This window comes from Pseudophryne corroboree, chromosome 2, assembly GCF_028390025.1.
Source record: "Pseudophryne corroboree isolate aPseCor3 chromosome 2, aPseCor3.hap2, whole genome shotgun sequence".
NCBI lineage: Eukaryota > Metazoa > Chordata > Amphibia > Anura > Myobatrachidae > Pseudophryne > Pseudophryne corroboree.
Window position 1 is genome coordinate 252,060,037 of NC_086445.1, and position 16,784 is coordinate 252,076,820.

General features: G+C 47.9%; 1 protein-coding gene across 1 annotated transcript in view; it reads right to left on the reverse strand.

The window, feature by feature from the left end:
• The window catches only part of BLOC1S1 (biogenesis of lysosomal organelles complex 1 subunit 1), a 46,802-nt gene extending 36,588 nt beyond the window's left edge, over positions 1-10,214 (reverse strand). The window contains exon 1 of the mRNA XM_063952665.1: positions 10,060-10,214. Within this exon, the coding sequence (XP_063808735.1) occupies positions 10,060-10,120 (61 nt within the window). The 5' untranslated portion in view covers positions 10,121-10,214. The remainder of the gene's footprint in view (positions 1-10,059) is intronic.
• Positions 10,215-16,784: the final 6,570 nt, after the last annotated feature.

Genomic DNA, 16,784 nt, shown 5'->3' on the forward strand with positions numbered 1-16,784 from the left:
GCTTTTGGATGAAACAGCCCCGTTTTCGCACGAAAATGGGTCTGTTTCCGGGGATTTTGCTTCGCCTGATAAGCCGGCACGAGACGCGGCTTTTCGGGGATAATTAGATAGCCCCCGGCGGGACTAGGCTCGTAGGATATCCCCCTCTGTGTGTATATAGGTTAGAACCTGAGGAAGGGTCCGGGACCACACACCTGACATGTAGAACCTCAATACCGTCTTGCTTAAGCAAATCTAACCCAACCACCTCTCCATCAGAACATCTGCCCTCTGTACATTGACAAACCATATGAAAAAAGTCTGTGTGATAGAAGAGAAAGAAGGGTAGATATGATTCAGCTATGGATATATGCATGTACTGCAGCTAGGGGAAGCAATCAATTTGCCGGCTGTCTGGACATATGTATTCCGCACCTAGGTCAACTGAGCCCTAGAGAAAATGATTGCAGGTAAGACTTACTGCAATGCGTCAGACCAATACAGTGAGGGAATAACAGCTCATCATTGTAGTGGCCTCCAGGGAGCTTTCCTGTATAAACTACACATAACCAGGAAGCTGTATACTTTATAAGACACAACGTACTTGTTAAGTTAAACCTAATGGTGCCCATACACAGATCGCATGGTAATCACGTGATGGGCACGTCACCGCCAAGTGGGAGCGGTGGGTGCCCATCGCAGTGCGATATATTGCATGTGTTCTTAAAAACACATGCGATCGCACGGCGATGCAATAAATATTAAGTGCAGCACTTAATATCTTGCGACGCGGTATTCGACCGACATGCCCGTGCATCGCGTCGCATGGTACCTAAAATGTGCATACAATCCTTTGATTTATCTCACAGATGCGGTCGAAATCGAAGGATCGTATGCCATATCGCACAAGTGTATGGGCTACATATGGAGTAGCAATTCTAAATTATATATTTATGTACATGTATGTTTCGCTGTTCTACCCCAGTTCACAGGTTGTACAAAATCATAATGTGTTTTTGGTTCTTGATCAAATGTTTAAGAGTAAGTAAAACCAACACTTAAGAATAATATGAACAGTATATCAAACAATGCACATTACTGGTCTAAATAATATGCCTAAATAAGCAACTAAAGAACAATACAAAGAACACAAGTTGCCTACATACACCTCGCAAAGAAAATATGAACGGCTAAAACACATTTCTTCATAATTCATGTTTAGAGCTACAATAATAATTTATTGTCTGGAATGAGGCTTATTGATGTCATATTAAATCATTTCATTGTCTTGATTTAGCCTCTGTACCCAAAGGAGCCTGGACTCTTGTGCCCTTTTGGGTGACTCAAATCACATCCAAGATCACTCGGGCCTGTATATGACTGCATAGACAAGTTTTATGGGTCATCTTCCAGGTCATGTATTCCCAGCCTTGGTCCTCAAGGTACACTAGCAGTCCAGGTTTTAGTGATATCCAGGCTTTAGCACGGGCGACTTAATTATTACATCAGTTATTTTGAATTAACTACCTGTGCTGAAGCCTGGATATCACTAAAACCTGTGATAAAGCTAAATATTTATCTTACTTAAAACCCTTTAAGAGGCCTAAGAACACTGTACGCTATTGACGTCTGGAGTACCGTAAGGGTACGCACGTTGCGTAACAATCGCTTAGCCGTAGTCGAGACGCTCACGCGTTACGTTCGCTCACGGCCAGGAGATCACAGGCAGGCCCGCTATTGGCTGCCGACTAACGTTATGGTTCGCTATAGCGTAGCGGACGCTCGGGACCACGAGGAGATCACCAGCGGCGCAGACACTCACAACGTTAAACCTTTACATGTAAACCATGAACAATGTATTATACAGAAAAACCTTAGTGTAATGGTGGGGTGTAGATGCAACACAATGTAACCTTATTAACTTAAAGCTGTTCGAGCGTCTCCGACGCTCTGAGAATACTTAACACTATAAGAAATACACAAATACCGGGCTTAGGGTCTAACGCCTTATATGAATGTTATACTTGCAAAAGAATAATACAATACAAGTCATACACTACCAATATAACATAGACTAACTAACCAGATAACTTACACAGGAAATACAATACAATACAAGTACGTTTAAGGGAAAATGAGAGAAAGAGGAGAAGAGAGAGAGAGAGAGAGAGAGAGAGAGAGAGAGAGAGAGAGAGAGAGAGATATGGCCCACAATACCAATAAAGACAATATGATTGCGGAGAAAACTTACGCTCAAGGGAAACAATCGCATGCGCCTCTGGATATCCAGCTCCCGATTATCAGCAATGAGAACCGTTGAAGAGTGAGAGCTGGATATGATCGGCTTGTCTATTTATGCCCCACACACAATACAATTCAATGGTCCCTACAATCTCATTGTTCATTGGACACAGGAATTCGTCTTCGCATTATAACAAAAGGTCATAGGTTGATTCATACAGGTGGGCTGTGACTATTTCCAACTGCTCAGGTGGGTGGGAAACTAGGTTTCCCGCCGCATGGATAAGTAAGTGCAAATAATAGTAAAAGTACATAAACTTCTTATGTCCATAACTATTCGCACGAGCGATTAATCTGCTTCAAACCAACACCGGAATATTGCTAATTAAATACTCTTCCGATGGATACTAAACACCACTGTATAACCCTTGTCTGACCCTTCGTATCAAACAAAGAGGGATCTCTCTGTCTATGAACATGCTACCTTAACTAAACTTTCAGATTCTATCAAAGGGACCATAATCTACAAAATACATTATATAGTTAAAATATGTTACGAACGAGTCGCCCGCCAGACGCACATAAACTTTACCGTAAATGCGCACACTGTGCGCCCGCGGGTGCACGCAACAGCGAGTATGCGCACGCACGGCAGGGCTCATGAACGTGCAACAGGCACTCGCATGAGGTGCAAATATGGCAGTGTGTAGCGTGATATTTTTCTGACTTTGACACCTGCACTGTGTGCCCTGAGGACAGAGGTTGGGAACGTCTGTTCTAGACCATGCTGATATACTGGGTAGATTCTAAATTGCAATATTTCAGATTGTGTGGTGACCATTAAAATGTTATCCCGCTTTCCTGACAAACTGAGCTATTTATCTATTACAGAATATCATCACAGTGAAATATCTCAGCTGTGAGATTGACAAACTTGATAATATTTTACGTAGATTTACTGGGATGTAGTTATGATCCCGGCGGTCAGCATACCGACGCCGGGATCCCGTTCGCCAGAGTGCCAGCAGGGGGCCGAAGGCTATTCTCACTCGTGGCTGTCCACGACACCCATAGAGTGGGAATAGAACCTGTGACAAGCGCAGCGACCCACCGAGCCCACAGAGTGGCGAGCGCAGTGAGGGGTTATTGTTGCTCCCGACCCCCTGCCGGCATTCTGGCGGCCACGATCCTGGCATCGGTATACTGACCATCGGGATCCCAACCGCTGGGATCGTGTGACACACCCAATTTACCAAAAGCCAGCACTGCTGATACATCATCAAGTTGTAGTCATTTAATTTATTATGCTGGCAGCCATCAATGGAGCTAACTTTTTTAAATGATTGGAGACCTCAAAATACCTTCCTTTAGAAAGTGCATATATAAAGTCATGAGTAACCATCTACTTGCGGTTTTCCTATTCCTCGCTATAAGCCGCCACCACCCATTGTACGGTTTACCTTATTTATACTTAAAATAAGAATTTACTTACCGATAATTCTATTTCTCGTAGTCCGTAGTGGATGCTGGGACTCCGTAAGGACCATGGGGAATAGCGGCTCCGCAGGAGACAGGGCACAAAAGTAAAGCTTTAGGATCAGGTGGTGTGCACTGGCTCCTCCCCCTATGACCCTCCTCCAAGCCTCAGTTAGGACACTGTGCCCGGACGAGCGTACATAATAAGGAAGGATTTTGAATCCCGGGTAAGACTCATACCAGCCACACCAATCACACCATACAACTTGTGATCTGAACCCAGTTAACAGTATGATAAAAACGTAGGAGCCTCTGAAAGATGGCTCACAACAATAAACAACCCGATGTTATTGTAACAATAACTATATACAAGTATTGCAGACAATCCGCACTTAGGATGGGCGCCCAGCATCCACTACGGACTACGAGAAATAGAATTATCGGTAAGTAAATTCTTATTTTCTCTGACGTCCTAAGTGGATGCTGGGACTCCGTAAGGACCATGGGGATTATACCAAAGCTCCCAAACGGGCGGGAGAGTGCGGATGACTCTGCAGCACCGAATGAGAGAACTCCAGGTCCTCCTCAGCCAGGGTATCAAATTTGTAGAATTTAGCAAACGTGTTTGCCCCTGACCAAGTAGCTGCTCGGCAAAGTTGTAAAGCCGAGACCCCTCGGGCAGCCGCCCAAGATGAGCCCACTTTCCTTGTGGAATGGGCTTTAACAGATTTTGGCTGTGGCAGGCCTGCCACAGAGTGTGCAAGCTGAATTGTACTACAAATCCAACGAGCAATCGTCTGCTTAGAAGCAGGAGCACCCAGCTTGTTGGGTGCATACAGGATGAACAGCGAGTCAGATTTTCTGACTCCAGCCGTCCTGGAAACATATATTTTCCGGCCTCGACAACGTCTAGCAACTTGGAGTCCTCCAAGTCCCTAGTAGCCGCAGGCACCACAATAGGTTGGTTCAGGTGGACGCTGAAACCACCTTAGGGAGAAACTGAGGACGAGTCCTCAATTCCGCCCTGTCCGAATGGAAAATCAGATAAGGGCTTTTACAGGATAAAGCCGCCAATTCTGACACGCGCCTGGCCCAGGCCAGAGCCAACAGCATGACCACTTTTCCTGTGAGATATTTTAACTCCATAGATTTAAGTGGGTCAAACCAATGTGACTTTTGGGACCCAAAAACTACATTGAGATCCCAAGGTGCCACTGAAGGCACCAAAGGAGACTGTATATGCAGTACCCCTTTTACAAACGTCTGAACTTCAGGGACTGAAGCTAGTTCTTTTTGGAAGAAAATTGACAGAGCCGAAATTTGAACCTTAATGGACCCCAATTTCAGGCCCATAGACACTCCTGTTTGCAGGAAATGTAGGAATCGTCGAATTTCCTCCGTCGGGCCTTACTGGCCTCGCACCACGCAACATATTTTCACCAAATGCGGTGATAATGTTTTGCGGTTACATCCTTCCTGGCTTTGATCAGGATAGGGATGACTTCATCCGGAATGCCTTTTTCCTTCAGGATCCGGCGTTCAACCGCCATGCCGTCAAACGCAGCCGCGGTAAGTCTTGGAACAGACAGGGTCCTTGCTGGAGCAGGTCCCTTCTTAGAGGTAGAGGCTACGGATCCTCCGTGAGCATCTCTTGAAGTTCCGGTTACCAAGTCCTTCTTGGCCAAACCGGAGCCACGAATATAGTGCTTACTCCTCTCCATCTTATCAATCTCAGTACCTTGGGTATGAGAGGCAGAGGAGGGAACCCATACACTGATTGGTACACCCACGGTGTTACCAGAGCCTTTACAGCTATTGACTGAGGGTCCCTTGACCTGGCGCAATACCTGTCGAGTTTTTCCCAACGGTTTATAATCATGTGGAGGACTTCTGGGTGAAGTTCCCACTCTCCCGGGTGGAGGTCGTGCTGAGGAAATCTGCTTCCCAGTTGTCCACTCCCGGAATGAATACTGTTGACAGTGCTATCACATGGTTTTCCGCCCAGCGAAGAATCCTTGCAGCTTCTGCCATTGCCCTCCTGCTTCTTGTGGCACCCTGTCTGTTTACGCGGGTGACTGCCGTAATGTTGTCCGACTGGATCAACACCGGCTGACCTTGAAGCAGAGGTCTTGCTAAGCTTAGAGCATTGTAAATGGCCCTTAGCTCCAGATATTTATGTGAAGTGATGTCTCCAGGCTTGACCATAAGCCCTGGATATTCCTTCCCTGTGTGACTGCTCCCCAGCCTCGCAGGCTGGCATCCGTGGTCACCAGGACCCAGTCCTGAATGCCGAATCTGCGGCCCTCTAGAAGATGAGCACTCTGCAACCACCACAGGAGGGATACCCCTGTCCTTGGTGACAGGGTTATCCGCTGATGCATCTGAAGATGCGACCCGGACCATTTTTCCAGTAGGTCCCACTGGAAAGTCCTTGCGTGGAATCTGCCAAATGGGATTGCTTCGTAGGAAGCCACCATTTTTACACAGAACCCTTGTGCATTGATGCACTGAGACTTGGCTCGGTTTTAGGAGGTTCCTGACTAGCTCGGATAACTCCCTGGCTTTCTCCTCCGGGAGAAACACCTTCTTTCTGGACTGTGTCCAGGATCATCCCTAGGAACAGAAGACAAGTCGTCGGAACCAGCTGCGATTTTGGAATATTGAGAATCCAATCGTGCTGCCGCAACACTACCTGAGATAGTGCTACACTGACCTCCAACTGTTCCCTGGATCTTACCCTTATCAGGGAATCGTCCAAGTAAAGAATAACTAAAATTCCCTTCCTTCGAAGGAATATCATCATTTCGGTCCTTACTTTAGTAAAGACCCGGGGTGCCGTGGACCATCCCTACGGCAGCGTCTGAACTGATAGTGACAGTTCTGTACCATAACCTGAGGTACCCTTGGTGAGAAGGGTAAAAAAAAATTTTGACATGAAGGTAAGCATCCTTGATGTCCCGAGACATCATGTAGTCCCCTTCTTCCAGGTTCGCATTCACTGCTCTGAGTGACTCAATCTTGAATTTGAACCTCTGTATTCAAAGATTTTAGATTTAGAATCGGTCTCACCGAGCCGTCTGGCTTCGGTACCACAATAGTGTGGAATAATACCCCGTTTCCTTTTGCAGGAGGGGTACCTTGATTATCACCTGCTGGGAATACAGCTTGTGAATGGCTTCCAAAACTGCCTCCCTGTCAGAGAGAGACGTCGGTAAAACCGACTTTTGGAAACGGCGAGGGGGAGACGTCTCGAATTCCAATTTGTACCCCTGAAATATTACCTGAAGGATCCAGGGGTCTACTTGCGAGTGAGCCCACTGCGCACTGAAATTCATTGAGAACGGGCCCCCACCGTGCCTGAGCTTGTAAAGCCCTAGCATCATACTGAGGGCTTGGCAGAGGCGGGAAAGGGTTTCTGTTCCTGGGAACTGGCTCATCTCTGTAGCCTTTTTCCTCTCCCTCTGTCACGAGCAGAAAAGAGGAACCTTTTGTCCGCTTGCCAACAAAGGACTGCGCCTGATAATACTGCGTCTTATTTTGAGAGGCGACCTGGGGTACAAACGTGGATATCCCAGCTGTTGCCGTGGCCACCAGGTCTGAAAGACCGACCCCAAATGTCCCCTTTTTTAAGACAATACTTCCAAATGCCGTTTGGAATCCGCCTCACCTGACCACTTTACTGGTAGAATTGGACAACGCACTTATACTTGATGCCAGTCGGCAATATTCCGCTGTGCATCTCGCATATATTTTAAATGCTCTATAGGCAATAATATACTGTCCTTATCCAGGATATCAATATTTCCAGTCAGGGAATCCGACCACGTCAACCCAGCACTGCACATCCAGGCTGAGGCGATTGCTGGTCGCAGTATAACACCAGTATGTGTGTAAATACATTTTAGGATACCCTCCTGCTTTCTATCAGCAGGATCCTTAAGGGCGGCCATCTCAGGAGAGGGTAGAGCCCTTGTTCTTACAAGCGTGTGAGCGCCTTATCCCCCCTAGGGGGTGTTTCCCAACGCACCCTAAACTCTGGCGGGAAAAGGTATACTGCCAATAACTTTTTAGAAATTATCGGGGGGAAACCCACGCATCATCACACACCTCATTTTATTTCTCAGATTCAGGAAAACTACAGGTAGTTTTTCCTCACCAAACATAATACCCCTTTTTGGTGGTACTCATATTATCAGAAATGTGTAAACATTTTCCCTTGCCTCAATCATGTAACGTGTGGCCCTATTGGAAATCACGGTTGTCTCTTCACCGTCGACACAGGAGTCAGTATCCGTGTCGGCGTCTGTATCTGCCATCTGAGGTAACGTAGAGCCCCTGACGGCCTATGAGACGTTTGGACAGGCACAAGCTGAGTAGCCGGCTGTCTCATGTCAACCACTGTCTTTTATACAGAGCTGACACTGTCACGTAATTTTCAACAGTACATCCACTCAGGTGTCGACCCCCTAGGGGGTGACATCACTATTACAGACAATCTGCTCCGTCTCCACATCATTTTTCTCCTCATACATGTCGACACAAACGTACTGACACACAGCACACACACAGGGAATGCTCTGATAGAGGACAGGACCCCACTAGCCCTTTGGGGAGACAGAGGGAGAGTTTGCCAGCACACACCAAAGCGCTATAAACTGTATAGGGACAACCTTATAATAAGTGTCTATCCCTTATAGCTGCTTATATATATTTTTAGCCAAATAAGTGCCCCCCCTCTCTGTTGTACCCTGTTTCTGTAGTGCAGTGCAGGGGAGAGTCTGGGAGCCTTCCTACCAGCGGAGCTGTGTGGGAAAATGGCGCCGTGTGCTGAGGAGATAGGCCCCGCCTCCTTCTCGGCGGGCTCTTCTCCCGCTTTTATCTGGAAAACTGGCAGGGGTTAAATACATCCATATAGCCCAGGGGCTATATGTGATGTATTTTTTGCCATAGGAGGTATTTACATTGCTGCCCAGGGCGCCCCCCCCCCCAGCGCCCTGCACCCTCAGTGACCGCAGTGTGAAGTGTGCTGGGAGCAATGGCGCACAGCTGCAGTGCTGTGCGCTACCTTAATGAAGACAGGAACGTCTTCTGCCGCCGATTTCTGGACCTCTTCACTCTTCAGCATCTGTAAGGGGGCCGGCGGCGCGGCTCCGGGACCCATCCAGGCTGTACCTGTGATCGTCCCTCTGGAGCTAATGTCCAGTAGCCAAGAAGCCCAATCCACTCTGCACGCAGGTGAGTTCGCTTCTTCTCCCCTTAGTCCCTCGATGCAGTGAGCCTGTTGCCAGCAGGTCTCACTGAAAATAAAAAACCTATTTAAACTTTACTTCTAAGCAGCTCAGGAGAGCCACCTAGCCTGCACCCTTCTCGTTCGGGCACAAAAATCTAACTGAGGCTTGGAGGATGGTCATAGGGGGAGGAGCCAGTGCACACCACCTGATCCTAAAGCTTTACTTTGTGCCCTGTCTCCTGCGGAGCCGCTATTCCCCATGGTCCTTACGGAGTCCCAGCATCCACTTAGGACGTCAGAGAAAACTAAATATTTTCTCTGTTTATGTCATCTACCTGTATCTCTATTTCCTGAGACGATGCATGGTAAATGCAATAAGCAATGCAAATATGTAACAAACTTAGGACATGGCATTAAATTGCACAATTTTCAGTGCACTCTTTTGTGGATTGTACTATATGGTGGCAAGTTAATACTGTTTCATCTAGATGAGGGAGACACATATTTAGGAGTATAATCCAATGAGGAGGGAGGGGGGGGGGGGGGGGGGGGGTAGGTGCTTTATCAGTAGAGAAACCGTGGTTAATGACTAATCATAGAACAATAATTAGCATTAATGACAAATTTATAACAATAAAATAAAAAATGACCTTATGATGCTTTAAGAGAACAGCAATTAAAGTAGCAGCAGCATGTAAAATAAAAGGGCTAATTAGTTTAAGGGGGTTCAAAACCCTCAGTCACAATTACTGCTGTGACACTTATTTAATAATAGGAGATCTTGTTTTGTTTTCGTTAATTATTGTTTTATTTCTAGCGGGTGCATTTGGTTTATTTACAGTCAGTAAAAATTTCTGACATTTTACATTTCATCCTGTTCAATAACTGCCATGTTTCATACAATACAGTAGTAAAGAAACACATTACATTCGCGTTGGATAACATTCTAATTACACTTTCATAACATAGGGCGCTATGATTGACAACAACATCCACCAATCGCAATAACGCAGCGCGCCCTCCACAACTCGCGTTGCTATGGAAGCCTTCTAAACCCGGTCCCGAGCCAAGACTTTAGTGCGAGGCTCCAGGGTGCACGTTAGGCCCTGCGGAGGGATCAGGCGGTCGCTCACCTTGCAGCTCCTTCCGCTCACTCTGCTTAGCTTGGTGCTCCTTGAGCAGCCGGGAGAGCATGGTGGGTGGCGGAGGTGAGCAGGCCGCAGGGACAGGTGAATAGATCGCTTAATGTGATGGGGAAGAGCAGCGCCGCCGCCCAGCCGGAGGAAGCAGTGTGTGCGGCGGAAGTGCACGGAGATCTTGTGATGAAATACCATAGCTTCGTTATCCCGATCGTCACTGCTCCATTACACATAGGAGAACAAATGTATCTGTGTACCTCTGAATTTTAAAGTATAAACATCACTTTTATTACATTTTATGTTAATTGCTTATACAAATTATAGAAAGTAAGAATCGTAAATTATTCTAACAACTTGTACAGCATCGTTGCCAGGAAACTATTTACAGGGACACACACTTGTAATTTACAATACTGTAATTCCCAATCATGCCTTGTTTAATGGTAGCATAAATAATGTCATACCTGCCTACTCTCCACGAGGCTGCTGAAGTTAGCTTCTTATTCGGCCAGCTTCTTATTCACTTCTTATTCAAGCTCTAGCTTCTTATTCACTTCTTATTCGAACTCTAGCTTCTTATTCAGATCATTCAGTTTTGCAAGGGTTAATGAGTCTTGGGTAACAAATTTGACACCTGAAATCAACAGAGGGTGGTCACTTACATATGACCCACTTGTACTTTGCTTGGCCCAACACTGTTTTGGGCATGAAATACACTGGCAAAGTGGGCACAAACACCATATTTTGCCATTTTGAATAAGTAGCTGTAGTTTTGCAAGGGTTAACCAGTCTTGGGCCACAAATTTGACACCTGAAAACAACAGAGGGTGGTCACTTGCATGTGACCCACTTGTATTTTGCCTGGCCCAACGCTGTTTTGGGCATGAAATACACTGGCAAAGTGGGCACAAACACCATAATTTCTCTGACGTCCTAGTGGATGCTGGGAACTCCGTAAGGACCATGGGGAATAGACGGGCTCCGCAGGAGACTGGGCACTCTTAAAAGAAAGATTAGGTACTATATCTGGTGTGCACTGGCTCCTCCCTCTATGCCCCTCCTCCAGACCTCCGTTAGAATCTGTGCCCGGCCAGAGCTGGATGCACTTAGTGGGCTCTCCTGAGCTCACTAGAAAAGAAAGTATTTGTTAGGTTTTTTATTTTCAGTGAGATCTGCTGGCAACAGACTCACTGCTACGAGGGACTGAGGGGAGAGAAGCAAACCTACCTGCTTGCAGCTAGCTTGTGCTTCTAAGGCTACTGGACACCATTAGCTCCAGAGGGATCGAACACAGGGCCCGACCTCGATCGTCCGTTCCCGGAGCCGCGCCGCCGTCCCCCTTGCAGAGCCAGAAGACGGAAGATAAAGATGAAAAACGGCGGCTGAAGACTCCTGTCTTCATTAAGGTAGCGCACAGCACTGCAGCTGTGCGCCATTGCTCCCATAGCACACCACACACTCCGGTCACTGTTGGGTGCAGGGCGCTGGGAGAGGGGGCGCCCTGGGCAGCAATTAGTTTACCTTTTGGCACAAATAGCACATAATACAGTGTATAACACTGTATATGTGCAAAAAACCCCGCCATTAACATTATAAAAAGCGGGAGAAGCCCGCCGCTGAAGGGGAGGGGCTATCTTCCTCAGCACAGCCAGCGCCATTTTCTCTTCACAGCTCCGCTGGAAGGACGCTCCCCAGGCTCTCCCCTGCAGTATCCAGTACAACAAGGGTAAGAAAGAGAGGGGGGGCACATAAATTTAGGCGCAAATTGGTCTTAATATGCAGCTATTGGGAAAAATCACTCAGTATAGTGAAAATCCCTGTGTTATATAGCGCTATGGTGTGTGCTGGCATACTCTCTCTCTGTCTCCCCAAAGGACTTTGTGGGGTCCTGTCCTCAGTCAGAGCATTCCCTGTGTGTGTGCGGTGTGTCGGTACGGCTGTGTCGACATGTTTGATGTGGAGGGCTACGTGTAGGCGGAGCAGGAGCCGATAAGTGTGATGTCGCCCCCTACGGGGCCGACACCGGAGTGGATGGATATGTGGAAGGTATTAACCGACAGTGTCAACTCTTTACATAAAAGGTTTGATGACGTAACAGCCTTGGGACAGCCGGCATCTCAGCCCGCGCCTGCCCAGGCGTCTCAGAGGCCATCAGGGGCTCAAAAACGCCCGCTAGCTCAGATGGCAGACACAGATGTCGACACGGAGTCTGACTCCAGTGTAGACGAGGATGAGACAAATGTACAGTCCACAAGGGCCATCCGATGCATGATTATGGCAATGAAAAATGTGTTGCACATTTCTGACATTAACCCGGTTACCACTAAAAAGGGTATTATGTTTGGGGAGAAAAAGCAGCCAGTGACTTTTCCCCCATCTGATGAACTGTGTGAAGAAGCGTGGTGTTCCCCTGATAAGAAACTAGTGATTTCTAAGAGGTTACTGATGGCGTACCCTTTCCCGCCAACGGAAAGGTTACGCTGGGAGACATCCCCTAGGGTGGACAAGGCGCTCACACGATTATCTAAAAGGGTGGCACTGCCGTCTCAGGATACGGCCGCCCTAAAGGAGCCTGCAGATAGAAAGCAGGAGGCTATCCTGAAGTCTGTATATACACACTCAGGTACTATACTGAGACCTGCTATTGCTTCAGCATGGATGTGTAGTGCTGCAGCAGCATGGTCTGATACCCTGTCAGACAACATTGATACCCTCGACAGGGATGCTATTTTGCTAACCATAGAGCATATAAAGGACGTTGTCTTGTATATGAGGGATGCACAGAGGGACATTTGCCGGCTGGCATCTAGAATTAATGCAATGTCCATTTCTGCCAGGAGAGTATTATAGACTCTGCAGTGGACAGGTGATGCTGATTCTAAAAGGCACATGGAGGAGCCAGGTGCGGTGGGGGCGCGTCTCCGGAACTTCAGCGACCAGTGGGTTCGCTCACAGGTGGATCTCTGGGTTCTACAAGTGGTATCTCAGGGATACATGCTGGAGTTCGAGGCGACTCCCCCTCGCCGTTACCTCAAATCAGCCTTGCCAGCGGCTCCCAGGGAAAGGGAGGTAGTGCTGGCGGCTATTCACAAGCTGTACCTTCAGCAGGTGATAATCAAGGTTCCCCTCCTTCAACAGGGACGGGGTTACTATTCCACAATGTTTGTGGTACCGAAACCAGACGGTTCGGTGAGACCCATTCTGAATTTGAAATCCTTGAACACTTATGTAAGGAAGTTCAAGTTCAAAATGGAATCGCTCAGGGCGGTTATTGCAAGCCTGGAAGAGGAGGATTTTATGGTGTCGCTGGACATCAAGGATGCTTATCTGCATGTCCCCATTTACCCACCTCACCAGGAGTACCTCAGGTTTGTGGTACAGGACTGTCATTACCAATTCCAGACGTTGCCGTTTGGTCTGTCCACGGCACCGAGGGTATTTACCAAGGTAATGGCCGAAATGATGATACTCCTTCGGAAGAAGGGAGTTATAATTATCCCGTACTTGGACGATCTCCTTATAAAGGCGAGGTCCAAGGAGCAGTTGTTAGTCAACGTAGCACTATCTCGGGAAGTGCTGCAACAGCACGGCTGGATTCTGAATATCCCAAAGTTGCAGCTGATTCCTGCGACGCGTCTGCTCTTCCTGGGCATGATTCTGGACACAGAACAGAAGAAGGTGTTTCTCCCGGTAGAGAAGGCCCAGGAATTGTCATCTCTGGTCAGGGACCTCCTGAAACCAAAACAGGTGTCGGTGCATCACTGCACACGCGAGTCCTGGGAAAGATGGTAGCTTCTTACGAAGCAATTCCCTTCGGCAGGTTCCATGCAAGGATCTTTCAGTGGGATCTGTTAGACAAGTGGTCCGGATCGCATCTTCAGATGCATCGGCTGATCACCCCGTCCCCGAGGGCCAGGGTGTCTCTGCTGTGGTGGCTGCAGAAGGCTCATCTTCTCGAGGGCCGCAGATTCGGCATACAGGACTGGGTCCTGGTGACCACGGATGCAAGCCTCCGAGGTTGGGGGGCAGTCACTCAGGGAAGGAACTTTCAAGGACTGTGGTCAAGTCAGGAGACTTCCCTTCACATAAATATTCTGGAACTAAGGGCCATTTACAACGCCCTGAGTCAAGCAGAACCCCTGCTTCAAATCCAACCGGTGCTGATTCAGTCAGACAACATCACGGCGGTCGCCCATGTAAACCGACAGGGCGGCACAAGAAGCAGGATGGCGATGGCAGAAGCCACAAGGATTCTCCGATGGGCGGAGAATCACGTGCTAGCACTGTCAGCAGTGTTCATTCCGGGAGTGGACAACTGGGAAGCAGACTTCCTCAGCAGGCACGACCTGCACCCGGGAGAGTGGGGACTTCATCCAGAAGTCTTCACGCTGATTGTAAATCGTTAGGAACGGCCACAGGTAGACATGATGGCGTCCCGTCTCAACAAAAAGCTAAAAAAATATTGCGCCAGGTCAAGGGACCCTCAGGCGATAGCTGTGGACGCACTAGTGACACCGTGGGTGTACCAGTCGGTTTATGTGTTCCCTCCTCTTCCTCTCATACCCAAGGTACTGAGGATTGTAAGAAAGAGAGGAGTAAGAACTATACTCATCGTTCCGGATTGGCCAAGAAGAACTTGGTACCCAGAACTACAAGAAATGATCTCAGAGGACCCATGGCCTCTGCCTCTCAGACAGGACCTGTTACAGCAGGGGCCCTGTCTGTTCCAAGACTTACCGCGGCTGCTTTTGACGGCATGGCGGTTGAACGCCGGATCCTAACGGAAAAGGGCATTCCGGATGAAGTGATTCCTACGCTGATAAAGGCTAGGAAAGACGTGACAGCACAACATTATCACCGTATATGGCGAAAATATGTTGCTTGGTGTGAGGCCAGGAAGGCCCCTACAGAAGAATTCCAGCTGGGTCGATTCCTGCACTTCCTACAGTCAGGAGTGACTATGGGCCTAAAATTAGGATCCATAAAGGTCCAGATTTCGGCCCTATCTATTTTCTTTCAAAAAGAACTGGCTTCACTGCCTGAAGTTCAGACGTTTGTTAAGGGAGTGCTGCATATTCAGCCCCCTTTTGTGCCTCCAGTGTCACCTTGGGATCTTAACGTTGTGTTGGATTTCCTGAAATCCCACTGGTTTGAGCCACTTAAGACCGTGGAGCTAAAATATCTCACGTGGAAAGTGGTCATGCTATTGGCCTTAGCTTCGGCTAGGCGTGTGTCAGAATTGGCGGCTTTGTCGGGTAAAAGCCCTTATCTGATCTTCCATATGGACAGGGCAGAATTGAGGACTCGCCCCCAATTTCTCCCTAAGGTGGTATCAGCGTTTCATTTGAACCAACCTATTGTGGTGCCTGCGGCTACTAGGGACTTGGAGGACTCCAAGTTACTAGATGTAGTCAGTGCTTTGAAAATATATATAGCCAGGACGGCTGGAGTCAGGAAAACTGACTCGCTGTTTATCCTGCATGCGCCCAACAAGCTGGGTGCTCCTGCTTCAAAGCAAACTATTGCGCGCTGGATCTGTAGCACGATTCAGCAAGCTCATTCTGCGGCAGGATTGCCGCATCCTAAATCAGTAAAAGCCCATTCCACAAGGAAGGTGGGCTCTTCTTGGGCGGCTGCCCGAGGGGTCTCGGCTTTACAGCTTTGCCGAGCTGCTACTTGGTCGGGTTCAAACACATTTGCTAAGTTCTACAAGTTTGATACCCTGGCTGAGGAGGACCTTGCCTTTGCTCATTCGGTGCTGCAGAGTCATCCGCACTCTCCCGCCCGTTTGGGAGCTTTGGTATAATCCCCATGGTCCTTACGGAGTTCCCAGCATCCACTAGGACGTCAGAGAAAATAAGAATTTTCTCACCGGTAATTCTATTTCTCGTAGTCCGTAGTGGATGCTGGGCGCCCGTCCCAAGTGCGGACTCTCTGCAATACATGTATATAGTTATTGCTTAACTAAAGGGTTATTGTTATGAGCCATCTGTTACTGAGGCTCAGTTGTTGTTCATACTGTTAACTGGGTATGGTTATCACGAGTTGTACAGTGTGATTGGTGTGGCTGGTATGAGTCTTACCCTGGATTCCAAATCCTTTCCTGGTAATGTCAGCTCTTCCGGGCACAGTTTCCCTAACTGAGGTCTGGAGGAGGGGCATAGAGGGAGGAGCCAGTGCACACCAGATATAGTACCTAATCTTTCTTTAAAGAGTGCCCAGTCTCCTGCGGAGCCAGTCTATTCCCCATGGTCCTTACGGAGTTCCCAGCATCCACTACGGACTACGAGAAATAGAATTACCGGTGAGTAAATTCTTATTTTACCATTTTGAATAAGTAGCTGTAGTTTTGCAAGGGTTAACCAGTCTTGGGCCACAAATTTGACACCTGAAATCAACAGAGGGTGGTCACTACATATGACCCACTTGTATTTTGCTTGGCCCAAAGCTGATTTGGGCATGAAATACACTGGCAAAGTGGGCACACACACCATTTTGTCAATTGCCATTTTGAATAAGTAGCTGTAGTTTTGCAAGGGTTAACCAGTCTTGGGCCACAAGTTTGACACCTGAAATCAACAAAGCGTGGTCACTTGCATATGACCCAGTTGTACTTTGCTTGGCCCAACGCTGTTTTGGGCATGAAATACACTGGCAAAGTGGGCACAAACACCATATTTTGTTCCTAGTTCCGAAACCGAATGTATCCTCCCGGCCCA